This window comes from Plectropomus leopardus, chromosome 20 (assembly GCF_026936395.1).
Source record: "Plectropomus leopardus strain MGB_pleo_1.0 chromosome 20, ASM2693639v1, whole genome shotgun sequence".
In the NCBI taxonomy this organism is placed as follows: Eukaryota; Metazoa; Chordata; class Actinopteri; order Perciformes; family Serranidae; genus Plectropomus; species Plectropomus leopardus.
Window position 1 is genome coordinate 22,889,442 of NC_142195.1, and position 17,748 is coordinate 22,907,189.

The 17,748-nt window shown below is 41.5% G+C and overlaps 1 protein-coding gene across 5 annotated transcripts in view; it reads left to right on the forward strand.

Annotated features, from left to right (window-relative positions):
- The window catches only part of rxraa (retinoid X receptor, alpha a), a 245,212-nt gene that overhangs the window by 181,463 nt on the left and 46,001 nt on the right, over positions 1-17,748 (forward strand). For all 5 annotated transcript variants that reach the window (XM_088071385.1, XM_088071386.1, XM_088071387.1 and 2 more), the window contains one exon: positions 13,935-14,173. In XM_088071385.1, the coding sequence (XP_087927511.1) occupies positions 13,935-14,173 (239 nt within the window). The remainder of the gene's footprint in view (positions 1-13,934; positions 14,174-17,748) is intronic.

The window sequence follows — 17,748 nt, forward strand, 5'->3', positions numbered from 1 at the left end:
GTCATTGCGGGACACTTAGAAAGCGAGCGGACACACCTTGTAGATTAATCTTTCTTCCACTCCAGCACATCAGAGGCCGTTTTTCCTTTTCCTCATTTACATGTAAGTGTTTCTTTTTTGAATAGAACACAAATTAACCTCTTTAGATTTAAGAAGAAAGACTTAATCAGGCTGGGCTCAGCTACGGGCCTCACCAACAGATTTCCCACATTATTTTTTCTTTTCTCTTAAAGCGAAAAAAGGAAATGGGATAGCAGGGGCACCAGTCTCTGGCTTAACCTGCTGCTTTGCTTAAACTCTGTTTATAAAGGTGCCATATAAATGAAGTGAGTTTATTTTTAATTTTTAATTTTTTTTTGACCATAACTCAAGATTTGCTAATTATGTCAAAATGTCAAATAAAATAATGGCATAAAGTAATGGCATTTTACATCAAAATGGTCAAAGGTCAACTTCGCTTTGACATCATAATGTTCTGCAAAACATTTTTCTGGCTGTGAGTCAGTGCCATAACTCTGGTACAAAAGGGGAGACATTTAGTTGGACGCTGAATTGGCAACACTAATCTTGGGTGTCCACGTTGAAACTGCACTGATTGTGTAGATCTTCTGTGCTGCCAGGTGTATGAATTCTTTGCTGCAAAATGCTATTAATGCTTTTTATTTCCTTCAAAATCTTGACTACATGCTGTTTATTATACGAGTCTGGACAGACATGAATGTAAACTGCAGCTTGACTGGTTGGCGGCAAATAACCACAAGGCAGCAACACTAGTTCTTTTTAAATAATGTGACCTCTCTGACCTTTTGGTTTGAGTGGTTGCCCAATTCACGACACGCTGCAAATAAAGAAAGCAGATTAAATTTTCCACTGCATGCTTTGTGTTTTTGAATGTGTCCTTCCTGACCTTTCACAGAAAAAAAAAGGCATTCTGGCAGTAACTTGACACTTGCTTGAGAGAGGTAATGCATCATCGTTCCTGGTTTAATGTTGTCAAACTCACGATAACATAACTGTCTCAAATGTGAAGCAGTTATCAGATTCCTCACAGCTGCTGTTGTTAAATTACACTCAGTCTTGTGTGTTGCAGTCATGTTATCTTCTCTCTGTGTTTGTGTGTGTGTATGTATATACTCGGCCATGTGCCTTCAAGTGTGTTTTGGCAGTGAGCGAACCAGATAAGGGCCTCTGTTGTGATTTTCATCTCTGGGTGCAACAAAAGAGGAAGCCCGATGAATCATGGCTTCCTGGCTTGCCTTGCATTTCCCTGGTTACTGGGATCATACAACAGCCTCAGATATGACCGCTCAGAGGGTCTTAGCAGCACAGATCTCTTTTTTTTTTCTAAATCTATAATAGAGAAAAAAGCCAATCCATTTACTTAATGGCAGGGGATCTGCGAGGATAAGACGACGAGCAATGTTCAAACTCACGCATTACTGTATTGAAAAAATCAGTCTTCACTTCATCTGGTTAAGGTCATTCAAAAAGCCTGTTGTTCTTTAACATATTGGAGTTTATTAACTTACCGCCCCTCGCTATTTGGTAAGCTGCCATGTTGCTGAAAAGGTAACGAGTCCTCAATAAGATCCAAAGAGCGTCAGTTGCAAATGTAATCTTCATCTCCTGAAGGCAGCTCCACAGGCTGCAGGGGTAATTATCGCTCCATGCCATGTCTTTGATCAACTGCCATTGTCAGTTGCTGCTCCTGATGTAAGCTGCTGAGTAAAGGACAGCCAGCATGATGCAGTCACCGTGCTGGCTGTCCTTCATCCGTATATTACATCTTGTTCTCCGAAGTCTTTTTTGCTCTCTTTGTATCTGTCTCTCCACTTGTTGCTCTCTTGATTTCAGATGTGGTAATAGATGTAGTGAGAGAAAGGTGCATATTCCTGCTGCAGATAAAGCAAGGGAGACACTTTTACATTTTGACAAATTAACACCTGTCTCAATTAGAGGCTCAGTCTGGTTGCCATGCAGTCCATTTCAATGGAATTTCCTTAGATATATAAAAACTGAGTTGTTGGTTACTGGCTGGAGTTAATGTTAGTTGGCTGCTTAGATCACTCATACAAGCATATGTATGTTCAAACTTTGATCAATGTGGACATACTACTACATACTAATCATTCAGTTAATTTTACTGACACCATAAGCACCAAAGAAGACAGTATTGCCAGCATAGTAAAAGAGATAAATAGATGTATAATTTATTTTGAAGTATTTTACAGAATTCTTATAATTTTAAAGCATTTTTAGATCATTTTTTGCTTTGTATGTTTTTGTTTTACTTTCTTGTTTTATTTGGGTTTTTTTCAGCAAATTTTCAGGTAATTGCTTGTACTTTTCACAGATTTCTTGCTAACTTCTGGGTCATCTCTGGTTTTTGTGGCTCGTTACCTTCTTCCTGTGTTTTTTTAAAAAAAAAGACAATTTGCCCAGGATTCAAAGGGTTAAATAAATCATTTGATTGTATTTCCCATCTTTTGCGTGAAAGAAATTAAAAGCCCATCCCATGTAGATGCACATGCCAAATATAAGCATGTTGAGTTCAATGATTTGAGCAAATAATAGCCCTGGCTATTAATGTAAATGTTAAGGAAATATTGGTGAGTATTAAGCTGGCCTTCATAAAATGTATTTTTGGAGAACAGCGGACATGAGTTCAGTCACCAATGACCAATGTCACCATGGTGACAATCTTTCATGGAAGGAAAAAAAAAGTTCATAGAAACTTCTCAACCACTGCTGCAACAAAACAAATGCATCTACTTTCAGTCTGAATGGTCTGTTGGTAGCGTATTGTCATAGTGTTCCAAAAATGTGGTTAAATACTGGGGCTAACACCCTCCGTTTGGATGGTCGATATGTTATTGTCTGACTTTTTTTTTATTGGTCGCATAATTGCTGGTGTCAGTGCTTTAAACGCAGCAGTTTCTTTGAATTGTGCTTTTCTTGCGTCTGGTTGTTATGTATGGAATTTCCACAGACATGAAAATGTCAGCACAAGGTAGAGTACTTGCTCTGGTCCTTGCTCTGGATGAATGAAAGGCTGAAGGATTTAGGGAGAAAGGATGGACCTGCCGGTCTGTGTGTTGTGGTATTGTGATATTTCTCCTGCGTCTTCTACACTATGGTTGGATGGAAAAGAGGCAATGGTACAGCATTCACTCAAAGTTAAACATTTTTCTGCTTTTGGCAAAGACACTCAGCGTCTTGTCACAATGTTTGCATTTAAGCACATTACAAAGGATTCAATAAATACATTGACCTAGAGAAAAAGTATTTTGTGGACACACAGCTCTATCAGGTAGAGGGAACTCAGTGCCTTATGGCTAATTTTTGTAATTTTTAGAAATTAACATGCACATATTTAATTTTCACAAGTGACCAATCGATTGGTTGAGGAGTAGGTAGAACTTCAGTGGTTCAAGATTTTCTTTGATTGGCTGCAGCCTTATTAAATATACAGACCAGCATTGTCTATACGTGAGGCTACAACATGAGAAGTAGTATATGAGATATTTTGTTCCAAATTATTTCCAAGCTGCTATTTTCTGCAACATTAGCTCAGACTCGTCTTGCTAAGCTCTGCTTGCAAGCTGGCCGTGCGCTCCCAGTGAGAGATGCTATATCACCTCTGAGCTAAAGAGAACAATTAGGCCATATCAGCAGATCAGAGTGTTGGCAGTCGGGGCGCAGCCAGCAATAGCGCCGGTAATCTGTGGCTTAGCTGGAACCTGGCCACGGCCAGCCGCAGCTCCATGGCCTCTTCAGACACTTAAGAGTCACCGAGGGCAGCGGCATGCCCCAGGAGCTGGCGCTTTCATCCACATGATATCAGCGCGATGAACTGAAATGGGAGGAAAATAAAGGGAGCCCGTGAGAGACAGAAAAGAGTAAAAGAGAGGTGGGAGGGAGAGAATTAAGTCTTTAATGAGGGCAGTTGTTTCAGCAGGCAAAAAGAATCGGGTTATATCAACACTGATACATCAAATGATGGTTGTTAGCAGCCCACCTACTGTGAAATTATGGGTGGCCTGTTTTGGGTCTTTTCTGCCACTTATCCCACATTAAGGCCTTTTGCTTTTGCTTTTACATTCTCTCTTTTAGTTGGTTCATTGCCAGCAGATAGGGGCCTGAACAGACTTTTGGAAAAGGCCATGGATACTTCTGAGCCATCACAAAGGTACAGCTAGAGTTGCAGCTGCTCTTGTCTGATCATATCTCGTCTTGACAACAGGTGTTGTTAAAGCAAACACCCTAATTTCTACATGGCTTTTTGCACCTTCCTCAAGCCTTGTTAGTTGTAATGAAAATATGGGAGTCAGAGTATTAAGAGTGTATGGGGTATAATGTATGATTTTCTCCTGTAGTGTATCTTTGATTGTGCAAGGATTATAAAAAGCACGAAGACCACGGGAAAGCAACCACTAAGAACAAAGCCCTGTTGTACCCAAGCATCCCTTGTGCATTGAGTGAGGCTGTGATACCATTTGCGTAACTCTAGGTCTCAGAGTCGCTGATCAAATGCTATCTGTAACTGTTCAATTCTCCTTGAATGTTTTTTTCATTGTTTTGCATCAAAAGTTTGTCTGATCACTGCCAGGTTTGCATATTAATTTGAAAAATGCACTCTCCATCTCACTGTAATGTAGTAATAAATGAGACCTTCTTACAGAATGAGCAATGAAAAGAAAGAATCGTCATTGAGTCACCAAATTATCCGTGGAGGTCTCTTCATCTCCAAAATGAATGGACTTGGTGATTATAACCTGTAAGAACAGGGTGCCCAGTGGCTCACCCGATGCCCCATGTATTGAGGTTGTTTCCTGCTGCAGCCCCCATTCCACCTGAGGCTCTCTGCTTCACATCCTCCCTGTCCTATCCCCTTTCACGCTTAAGCTGTCCAAACCAATAAAGGCAAAAGCCACAAAAATAATCTTAAAAAAGAAAAAAATGGTGAAAACACTGGATAAGGCAGATTCACATTACAAATTTGGGGCTCTCCTACACTGTTTGACATGTTGGAGACGGGCAGCTAGCCTAGCATCTGCTTATGCATTCTGAATTTTTTTCCTCATAACTAAAGATCCAGACATTCGGGAGGTTTTTACCAGGAACAGAATTATCCCCCAAAGTGCATTTGTCTCCAAAACAAACAGATCCAGTGATTGAAACCGATAAAAACACTGAATAAAGTAGTTTTACATTTAAAAAATCAGTCTTCTTTAACTCTCTCATCTCTCTCAGGGGCTTCTAATAATGTGGCAAATGCGAAAACGCGAGTGGCCCAATCTAGAACCAGTGTGTGGTGGCCCACAGTAGAAACATAGCGGCCAAACATGGCAACTTCTGTATATGAGAAGCCACTCCCTTGGTAGATTTAAACATTCTAAGGTAACCAAAACACAATTCTTGTTTTCAGGCGATTATTTGTAAGTATTTCTTTTACTAATATATTATTTTATTCTTATAATTTTTGTGTTGTTTTTGTTTTTATTATGATTTATATCATGTTATTTTCAGGTGATTATACACTTAAGAAAACATACTAAATCATATTCTATTTCTGCCAGTATATCCCACTAAATCCTACACACTGGACCTTTAAGTCCTTTGTCAAGCAAAAATACCAAACATTCACTGGTTGCAGCTTTTAAAATGCAAAAAGAAGTCACTCTTCTTTGTTTTGCATCTTTGTTAATTTGAATATCCTCGTGTTGTATTGAGTATTTTAAGAACCTTAGTGCAAAACCTTATCCAAAGCCCACCATGTTCACTTCTCATCAGCTGGTTATGGCCATACACCCTGACATCAACTCCCACCCACTTCTAAACACTCACACACCCACACGCACACTCCAACTACCTCTCCCTTATCCATAAAGTAAACACATCAGACTGGGATATTTACTCTTCGGACCTTAACTGAAGTTACCAGATTAGTCTGTTTATATAGTGGAAAACAGTAGAGAGACATTGCCTGACTAATGAGCAAACATGCAAACACATACATACATGTGTCACTCAAAACATGTTGTCGTTGGTATTTAATTAAAATCACAGATAGGTTGCAGTGTGATGCTGATGAGTAATGGTCAAATTACGAAAACACACAGATGTGCACACGCAGAGCTTCATGGACGACTTGAGTAAAACATCATCTTGCTGTCGTCATGGTAATACAGACATCAGCGGTAAGAACTCTAAAAATGAAGCCGTTATACTGACTCCTGTGTTATTTTGGGTTCTTGGTTTTTACGCAACCGACTGAATCTCTTGGGTTTTTTTGTTGAATGTTTTACCCCCCTTCGCTCTTCTTCCTCTGTACACATCCTGAGAAATGCTAATGACTTGTGTTTCATCCTGACTGTGCTCTGGCGCTCGGCACGCTTCAAAAACTGACTCACCTGCTTCTCCTAAAACGTCCCTGTGAATAATGAAAAAATGTGCTTGTCGCCCCAAATCAACAGGGAAAAAAAAGAATTGGGGCTGCCTTATTGTTGACAGGCCGCAGCTTCATCCAGATTTCTGTGTCTGAGGAGCCGCAGTTTGCTTCTGCGCTGCGGTGTAGGTGCAAGTGACTCATGACTGCTTCATTTACGCCAGAGTCAATCCATGAAATGATCGTTTTTTTCCTGGCCGCTGTCTCGCCAATGGCATCATCCCCCCATCTGACCCACTGCCAGCAGGGTGGTATAGAAAACCCATTGTGTGCTCAAGGATCTGCATGGAGCCAGTCTGAATTTATTTATTTGTTATTTTTGTTTGTGAGTATTTGTGTGTGTTTGTGCTGCTGTAAAAGCTTTAACGAAGTCTCTGGAGAGTGCGGGATTGGACAGAGGCTATAGGGGTATTAACCTAAAACTGGCACTGCTCTATGCATCCTTTTGTGAGTACTCAAAGCATTATGATGTGACTATTGACAGCCACTGATCGTGAGTGAAGAGATTTAAAAGCAAAACAGCGACTGGACATAAAGTATGTGATTTACCGAGATTTATGAGCTCTCCCTTTCTGTTTTTGCTGCATCCCACGTCCTCGTGTTCCACTAAATCTCCCCCGTGGCACCAGCAGATGAATAATAGAGGAGGAGAGTTAGCCGCGAAGTGAAAAATGAGCATCTGTCTGCTTGTGCATAGGCACATGCTTATGACTGTAAATGTGTTTTTAAAACGGGAAGACAAAACAGACTGGTGTCCAGACGTAGACGTAAGGTGAAAGAGACACAGAAGACACATCAAGCTACAGGAGCCACTTGTGAGGGAACAAGCCAAAAAAGACAGACTTTGAGGTTTCAGCTGCTCTCGGGATGGTTCAGGCTATCGTGGGGGGTGTAGGGGAGCACTTTCCATCTATAATGCATCATCTATGCTGCTGGTAGAGACAACACAAGCTCATGGGATAGTTAGGGATTGCAGCCATTGGTATTAGCTCTGCAGCCAGCCATGTAGAGGCAGTGGTCCCTAATCTTTTTGGGTTGTAACCACTAATTACAGGTTGCATGTGTGTATGAGCTATTGAAAGTGATACAAGAAAGCGATTTTCCCTTCTAAAAATTGGTTCTACTTTCAAACAAAAACATGTGCCTTACATATAGCCTTCTGTACCTTAGAAAGCCTTGGCTACATTTCAGATATCCAGTGTTAGAATTGTTCCAGTACTGATTTCAGTATCTGAAATGCCTCTGACACTGCCTTAAATGCTTGATTGGCTATTGGTGGGTATGCAACCCAATGCACTGAACCAATACTGTGTAGTTTATTAAATAATAATACCTCCATCGTCGGCAGTGTCCTTTTCAACATTAAAGTTCTCTATGAATTTTCTCAGAGTGCTGTGGTATAGAGATGTACTTGAAATGGCCTTCGCTTTCCTTATGACCGAATGAAAGACTAAAACAATTAAAGAGACATGGTTAAATTAGTTCCTTCAGTATCACCTTTCACCACAGGGTCTGTTGAGCTGACAGATAGTGCACCGTCTGCTGCGTTCATTCGGGACATGCTCTCCCCTGCTAACAGTACGAGTATCAGTGACTGTAACTCTCGAGACACCAGAGCATCCTCCTCTTTACTCCACTCACTTTCCATTCAACAAGAACTTAAACCTTGATGGCAAAATACTTTGTCAGTGCCTCCCAAAACAACCCATGTGACTGTTTGGAAAATGATTCATATGAGAGTTTTCTGATTTGTCAAAGGTGCTTTGTGTGACATTTAGAGCATTAACATAGCAACATAACTATTTGCTATGTGAAGATATGGTGGAGTAATGGCGTTCTGAGCAGAGAATAAACTTACAGTCCCTCTGTTTGTGTGGTAATCTGAGCTTGTCTGTTTGCTGTTGTGGTAAGCAGGTCCGGCTGTGCGTGAATGTGAGCACATGTGTGTATCTGCACTGCGACCACACAACAGTTACCACTGAAAATGCTGTCACAAACCAATGGAGTGTCCCCACTCTCTGGTACCCTATCAGGTTTTGCACTGTTAGCCCCCAATTTAATTCATTTTGATTCGATTCAGTTTAACTCAAACAACTATAATAATCACACTAGGGGCAATTAGTTAAGAGAAGCATGTTAAGACTACAAATACACGCACAAAAACATATATAGCAGCATTCACAATATACAACCAGGCAATGCACCAGGAGCCAAGAAACAGGGATAAGAATAAATTGTCAGTAGTTAATATAATGTGCAATAGAAACAGTACAATATATAAATCATACTGTGTAGCCAGCTAGCCATCAGGTCCGCCACCTCCATGTTGAGAACTGTGTGCAGTCAGCTTGAATCAGAATCAAAGGCAAGCTCTGAAAGCCTTATAGCGATTTATTGTTAAGGGATGATCCCCTAATACGAAAAAAAGACATTGTCATTTTGTCTTTGCAGTGACAAAAAGTGCTTTTAAAGGTAGCTTGAAATGGATTTTAGCCACTCTCTATGTTACAACCATAGACTGGCTGCTGTCACGCCACCCACTTGTTTGTGGACTGCCGTTTTGAAGGCCATCGTCATCTCAAGCAACCCACCCTTAAATATGCAGAACTTTGGGCCTTAATAAAATGTAAATGGTAAAGTAAAAAACTGTTGTCATGTATGTCAAAATTAGCTATAGAGACTAAAAGCGTTTTTGCTCCAGGCTGTAAACAGTACTATTTTTGCTGTAAAGTTGGACATTTTGGGGGTCTATGGGGATTTACTCTCTTTTGGAGCCAGTCTCAAAGGGGTCGTGTGATTAATTGTAGCTTTTGGCACCCTGCATTGGCTTCATTTTTTCCACCTTGGAGGTTCAAAGCATTTGCAAACTTATTTGCCACAAATTTAGCTGCTTAGACTGCCTTTCCATGGCAACGATGGTGCCTCTTGACTTCCTTTTGCTTTTATTCTACACAAACCTGAACACATAGGTATTTCCACCTATTCTGCTGAACAAATGACAGACGGTATCATTTTTCTGGAAAGGACAGCTATTAATCACAACCACAACAGATCGCCTGTCAGAAAAACATAAACACAGGTTGTTTCAAGGGTTTGGATAAACGCCACACGCTGTCATTTTCCTGTTGAGCACCGTCCCCTTTCATCTCATCATTCATCCTCATCTCAATCATCCATTTATCATATTCTAAATGCGCGAGCCAGCAGCAGCCAGGACGCAAATTGGCAAATTTCCTCTGTGTAATCACACCCAAAGGCAGAACAAAAGAGAGAGAAAGGCGAGAGCGAGGGAGAGGAGCATTGTTTAGAAACAGGAGATGCTTGAATGGAGTTCAGAAGTGATAAGTGGAGAACTCCGTCTGCGCCCGCCTGGAAGATGGGCCCTAATTTGCTTATTTGTAGCTGTCAGTTGTGCTTTTGTGTGCCCAGCGATTCAGGCCTATTGACAGGGTTAGGCTGCAGACGACAACACTCAGAAGCACTTTAACCCCAATCTAAACATGAGTCAACCTTTTTGTGGACAACTGCCACTTGGACGCTTCAGTTGTCTTTATCCCCCTCTCCTCTCCTCTCCTGCTCTTCCCTCACTCACTGGTTTGCTTTTTTTACACACTCTTATCTCATCTTGCGAGCATGTTTATTTTATGCTTTTTGCAGATCGCCTGAGCTTGTCGTGTTTTCTCTGCTGGTAAACCTTGTTTCACTATCCACTTCAACAGGGTGGGATGAAAGGGGTATATGAAGACACACAGGCAGGAGTGTAAATCAGACAGTTAAACGTTATGGAAAAAGAACTCAAGTCTTTTCCTCCTCCTTGCCTTTATTTTTTTAAATTTATTTTTATTGACCTGCTTGTCTTTTGCTTAACTTTTCAGTCCCATCTTGACATTTCTTCTCCTCTTCATGTACTCTTCACTCCCTCCTCTTGGTTTCTCGTTCTCTCCTCTCTTCTTCATTTCCTCTCCTCTCCTTGTTCTCTCCTCTCTCCTCCCATCTGTCTACTCTCCTCTTCTCTCCTCTCCTCTCCTTGTTCTCTCCTCTCTCCTCCCATCTGTCTCCTCTCCTCTCCTCTCCTCTCCTCTCCTCTCCTCTCCTCTCCTCTCCTCTCCTCTCCTTGTTCTCTCCTCTCTCCTCCCATCTGTCTCCTCTCCTCTCCTCTCCTCTTCTCTCCTCTCCTCTCCTTGTTCTCTCCTCTCTCCTCCCATCTGTCTCCTCTCCTCTCCTCTCTGCTCCTCTCCTCTCCGCTCCCCTCCCTCTTCCTCTTTCTCTCCTGTCTTCCTCTTCTCCTTTTCTCTTTTCATCTCTTCTCCCCTCTGTTTCTTCCTCCTTTCCTCTCCTCTCCTTCTTCTCTCCTGTGCCCTCCTTTCCATTCAACTTCTTCCCCCCTCTCTTCCTCCTTTCCTCTCCTCTCACTTCCTCTCCTTGTATCTTTTCTCTTCTTGTTCCTCTTCCTTTTCCTCTTTCCTCTTTGAACATCCTTTCATTCCCTTCTCTCCTGGTCCCCTCTTCTCTCCTCTCCTCTTTTCAGTTCCTCCCGCTTTTCCTCGCTTCCCCTCCTTTCGTTACCTCCTCTCCTCCCATACCTTCTCCTCTTTTCTCTTCTGCTCTCTTTTTCTCCCATCTCATCTCCTCTTTTCCACTTCTCTCCTTTCTTCTCATCTCATCTCCTCCCCTCTCTGGGGAGGATTAGGACAGAGTCCTTTTCATCCTGCTGTAATCCTACACTGGCAACCCAACTCCAACAAGAATAAACATTCACACACACACACACACACACACACACACACACACACACACACACACACTGTGCTGTGAGATATCTATATGTTCCGGGGGCTTTTCCCAAATAAGACCATCATGTACACTATGGGCACATAGCAGTTTGCTTCATGTACTATATCTGGAAAAAAGAGCATCAGATAAGGTTTTGGAATATTTTGCATTTAATTTTTTGCTCCGGTTGTTCCTCTTCTACCCCCAACAAAGGTGTAAAAGACAGAGACACAAGAAACGAATAGGAGAGAGACATAAACAGTCTGATGTACCTCCCAGCCTGTCTCTGTCATCCCCCCTCGAGGTGGGGCCTTGCTGGGGCTCTTGTCAGCTGAGCTCCCCCCTGCTGAGACCTACAATGGCAGATTGGCAACCCTAATACCACAGCTCTCGTTATCTGCCTGAATTAAAACCCAATTGGCAAAGGGTTATGGGAATTGCTGGCTCAGGGAGAGCATTTTATTTATTTATTTTATTTTTAAGGAATTATGTGGGTGGGCGCATTTTAGGAAAAAAATATGTCATCAGAGGGATAGAGGCTCGAGGGGTATCAGTCAGAGGATTAAACACTGAACTAATACAACTAGATGCAGAGCTGTTGTTAGCCCTTTATTAAGAAGGATGTGTGTTTGTTTTCAAAAGGATGAGGGTCTGTGTGTATGTGTGTGTGTGTGTGTGTGTGTGTGTGTGTGTGTGTGTGTGTGTGTGTGTGTGTATGCTTACAGGAAGTGCTTGCAAGGCAAGCAGGATGTGCAGGAAGTGTTTGGCTTGGCTGAGCTGCCAGCTACGTTGCTGCTCTGAGGATTGCTGATGCAGGGGACAAAGATTCAAAGATTCCCCCTCGTTTGTCTTACACTCACACTTTTCTGTAGAAACAAACCACAGAGAGCAAACACACACACACACACACACAGACGCAATAGAAATCCTGTAAAGTCAGCTGGGACAGAGAAGAAGCACTCCAGGAATATAGCTGTGAACCAAACTTGTTACTCTCGCCTGTCAACTAATTGAGCCATCCATCAGTTTTATTCTACTGCGCGGAAACAGAGGAACCTGGACACTTATGAAACGTGGGAGTGTGATGGACAAGCCACACTTATTACATAACGAGTCCATGTCCCTGCTGCAGAGAGTGGAGCTGTAGTGTCAAAACAGGACAGCGGATAAGAGGAGGGTATGCTAGGATGAAGGACTCATCAAAGGTGATTGTAAGCTTTTTCATGTCAGCTGCAAGGGTGGGATTTTGAAATTGAATTTAGAAAAGAAAGAATATGTTCAATGTCATACCTAAAGTCGAGTGTCTGCAGGTCCTTTAAAAGTCCTAAAATCCCTTACATTATATTTATAAATATTTTTATCTCACTTCCTGTGGAATGTATCCGTCAATATAAGTTGGCTACTAAGATAAGGTAGAAAAATAATTAGGGTGGCAACTAACAATCATTTGTTTTGTTTATTAATCAGTCAGTTATTTCCTTGATTAATCAATTAATGTAGAAATTCAAAATCTGCATCATCGTTTGTCTGGTTTTGTCCAGTCAACAGTCCTAAACCCAAAGATATAGAATTAATTCAAATCTTCTGTTGTTGCAGTTTTAAAAAGTGGATAGAAAAATGCTCAAAATGCTGATAATATATAACTGCATGTGTTCAAGGGTAAAATAGAGTAACAACCTTCATAAGGCAGCAATAAGGAAAAACAGGGAAAAAAAGGGAAGCACAAAAAGAAAATCTATTTCATGATGTCTAATCTAAATAGAATGACAGACAGATAATCATGAATGAAAAGGAATGAAAATGTGGCTTTAAAAGAGAAGCAGGGAGGGAGGGAGTTGTTATCGGTGCACGACCCTGTCTGCAAACTCTCAGTGACATACCACAGTACCCTCCGTCTGTGCTCGTGCTCCCGCCTGTCCCATATCTACTGTGCTGACAGCTGATGGGAAGATGGCCCGCTCAGTCAAGGTAAAGAGAAGGACTGAGTTTAGGAGGGAAAAAAAAGACAGAAAGCACACATGAGCTCTTGAATAGTACACAAGCATGTCCTTATCATAACCTCTTACTTCAATCTCGCTGCAGATTTCCCCGCAGCTACGGCACAAGGTCATATATTTAACTCCCCTGGGCCACTACTCCACTCATCAGCCACATATATTATAGATATACATCCTGTCCTCATAGATCTCTGAGGGAAGCACTTGTCATGGGATAAAGTTGTCATTTAGGGACCGAACCAGTGCATGAGAGAGCACGAGAAACACTGTGTAGACATCGTCAGCTACCTTTGACTCAAATGTAGGTTTTTTTTTTTGCTTTTTCACAACAGCTATTATCACATTTAACTGTCTGAACTGTTTTTGCTGAATTGTATATTTTCCTGGACCACGCTCAGATTCAACAACTGCTTTCACACTTTGCCAGATGTGCTGGATTTTGGGTGCCAACAACTCTGGACAGGACAAACTCAAATTAACACAAGTGTGAAAATGTTCTTTTAAAAAATCTAAAGGTGTACGTAAACAACATGGTTTTCAAAAGTTCTGTTTTGAAACAAAACAAATTATGTTATCTTATATTATATCTGATTTTGACAAAATCTTATTAAGATGTTGTCATTTGGACTGATAGCCGTGATAATGACAAAATGTTAACAGCAACAACCAATTAAGATTTCATTCTGATGTCCCTCTTTTCTCTTTTGTCTGCATAGACTCGTCGGGCCAGGTGCCCTCGTCGCCCCTGGGCTCACCCACATCCCACCGGGGAATGCACCCATCTCTGCTCAGCCCGACGTCAATGGGGCCCTCCGGCTCCCTCCACTCTCCCATCAGCACACTGAGTTCGCCCATGAACGGCCTGGCCTCACCCTTCTCCGTCATCAGCTCTCCCATGGGCCCCCACTCCATGAACTCGCCCGGCATGGGCTATGGCCCGAGCGTCAGCCCCCAGGTGAGGCCCGTGACAGATTCACTGACATGCATACGCACAAACAAACACTTCAAATAAGTAGGGATAGGTACTGAAACCTGATACTAAACAGGCCCTGGTGCCAAATTATTAAAGACCGGCGGATCGTAAGCTCCGTTGTTAACGGTTCTGCCAGTAAATTCACCAACACGCACAAAATAGAAAAAGCGACTACTGGCATCATGAACTAGGCTCATTTGTTTATGTACTTTGTGGGAAATGGGCTGAATAGGCATGTTGCAAACATGTTTCTTGTTTGTTTAGGTTACATGACATTGTTTTTTTACAGTTTTTATCTTACTCACTCGGTTTCTAATTTTTGTGGTCTGTGGTCAGAGCCTACTGCAGGTGCAATGGGCGGGCAAGGTCAGCTCCGACACACACACACACACACACACACACACACACACACACACACACACACACACACACACACACACACACACACACACAGGGGCCCTGCTGTCGATGCTCCAAAGTCTAGTTAAACTTCTCGAAAGTTGATGCTGACACTGCTCGTTGCCACAAGTGCAACAATTATTTTGCATATTAGGGCAAAAACACAAACTATCTTTCAATGCTATTGCAGTATGTTAACTGAGATAATGTTCTTGCAGACAGTGCTGTGCAAAAAGTCCAATGCATTCTAACACATTTTACATGTTCTGCGTATTCTTTGTATTTTGATATAAGAGACAGACAACAACAAAAAATAAATAAATAAATTAAAAAAAACATGTATATATATTTCTTGCACTGTGGAAATCAAAAGAGAAGATTCTAGTCAACAACTGATCTGTCTCTCACTTCACGGTATCGCAAGTTGTAGTCAACATAGAGTTGTATTCCCCACCACCTTCTGTCTCTTCCGAAATCTTTGTTTCTGTGCAGCATCAGCCCATTTCCCACAAAGTACATAAACAAATGAGCCTAGTTCATGATGCCAGTAGTCGCTTTTTCTATTTTGTGCGTGTTGGTGAATTTCAAACCAACTATGTGCATACTGCCAGCTACTGTTTCGGACTGTACATACGCAAGTGTATTCCGGCATGGAAGGACGTTATCATTATAAAAGCGAAACAATCTAATGTGAAAGCATCCTCATAAACCATGATCAGTCCCCTCTGCCATGGTTTCATGAGGTTTTGCTGTGTATTCACACAGAAATACAGCTGCCCTGTAAACCAACCAAACGGCTGAGTATGTTGTCTTACAAACTGTACTCACATGTCTCAGAAGTGCAAATTACAGTCGCTTGCAGTTGCACGCACACACACCCACACACATATAATTTCCCTAAGCCAGGCCCCAGCAGACAGAGGCCCTGCTTTGACCCCATGCCACAGTTAATCAAGGCCTATTCAACAGGGATTCCACAGTACTTTGCTCTGTCACTCTTTCTTCCATATCTGAAGCATATTTGTCACTCTCTCCCACCATATTTTGCTTTCTTCTCTATCCCTTATTCTGCTTCTCTCTGGTTGTCCTCTTTCTGAGTTTTTTTCCCCTTTCTTGTTTTCTTACTTCTTGTCTCCTTCACACCATCTCAATTTCCTGTCTCTTCTTCTCTGTCTCTTCGTTTTTGTTCCATCAATAAGCCTCGGTTTCTTTGGTATTAAAAAAACACACACAGACACACACACTCACAGAAACACACACACACACACAATTAAGACATCAAAGCCTGCAGTGGCCCAGTTTCCGTCTAGAGCCATATCTAAAATTGAAATTGTTTCCCCCCAAAATGCAGTGGCTGCCCTTTTTTGTGTTTGTGAATAATTGTATTTAAGTGTGTCGGCAATGTGATGCTATTTGGGATGGGCTCTCTTCGCTATTGTTGGGCTTATCGGCGAAGTGTCCCATATGTAATGGAGTTAAGGGTGGATTAGGGGCACTTTCAGAAAGCGGCCAGAATCTTTCATTGCTAGAAAGCCCCCTTTCCCTCCTCCGCACCCCTCTGCTTCTGATTCTTCTACACTTTTTAATTCCAACACTTTCATCTGTGCAGCTATTTCTGTCCCGGAGCGGCGTACTTTGTATGCAGGTTGGGTGTTTAGGTAGCATACGTTATGGTTGTCTCATTCCGATGAACAGGAGCTTTAGTGATCCTGTGTGTTTTGGAGTATACGCTTTTAACACAAATATGTGTAAATTATGTGTATCATGAAAAGTGTATTATTTTGCTGATTATTACTGCCTTTTGGCCAATCCTGCCATTTTACCAGCTGTATAAGAGCAGGTAACAGCCGTTTCTGTCGGCACTGACAGTTTAATACTGTATTCACAGTAACAGCAGTGTGTATTTGACTTATGTTATGGGTCATGTCTGGTTTCCAGTCTCTTAACAGTGCTGCATTATTTTGAATTTGCTGAAACAGCTGGTAAAATTGTAAACGGTTCCAAAATTACCATTGCCACCACGATTATTTTGCAATTTGCACCGTTCACATTTAATATTTGAGTTGTCAAATATAGACACATGGATGTAAGTAATAACAGCGGCATATAAAAACATGAAATTAGGGCTGGGTATAAAAAAAAAGATACTGGTTCCAATTCAATGCTGTAATTTCAGAACAAACATGTTTTTCTACAGGACCCTTTCTTCATTGAGCAGTTATAGGAAAGACTAGTTACAATCAGGGTGGAGGAAACAGCACCACCCTCTTCTTTAAGGCTTCCCACTCATTTCAAGATGGCATTGTGTGGTAAACAACGAGGTGCGCTTTTACGCTTCACTAGAGCGAGCTCAAAGTTTAATTCACACCAGCAAAAACAATCTAGTTCCAGTTCATGATTTACAATTGGAATTTGTTCACAGTCCCAAAAAGATGAACTTTTTTGATTTAATAAAATCTTGCGATAGTCATTTACTAGCAGAGATTTCCCTGAGATTGTCTGGTTGGATGCCTTAACTTGATGTGTTGTGACATTCAGACCTGTTGAGCACAATTTGCATAAAAATGTGAGATTTTCTCCATTGGGATCTATCCTGATTTGTTCATGAAATTCTTTCAAGTACTCATATGAACTGGTTGCAGCAGTACCGGTAGCTGCGTCATCTGAATTGCGAGTTGCACTAGCCATGCAGGTGTTGTGTCAATGTCCATTCCCCCTTCAAATTGTGTATTATTATTATTATTATCATTATTATTATTACATTTTGTTTTACTGTATCTATTTATACACCAGCCTCCAGTTCAGGGTACCCACAGGAGTTATGTATTTTAAAGTTTGTTAATTGTAAACTACTTTAGGTGTTTAGATTCTGCTTAAGCTAAATAAGCTGATTTGAAATAAAAATTAAAAAATATGAAAAAAGAAGTTTTTATTTCTTAATGCAAGGCATTAAAATAAAGTATTGTTTATTCTACCGTGACTCAGGAGTTGTATGAGTTCCAGTGTTGAAACATTTCAAATGCTACCCAGCCCTAAATCTGACAGGTACTCATGTTTGAGGATTTGAGCTGCTAACCGTGAACGTTTGCATAACTGAGACTGCTAAAGCTGCCGACTGTTGCTCGGCAAGGGTGGGGAACGGCGGTTTGATGCGCGGC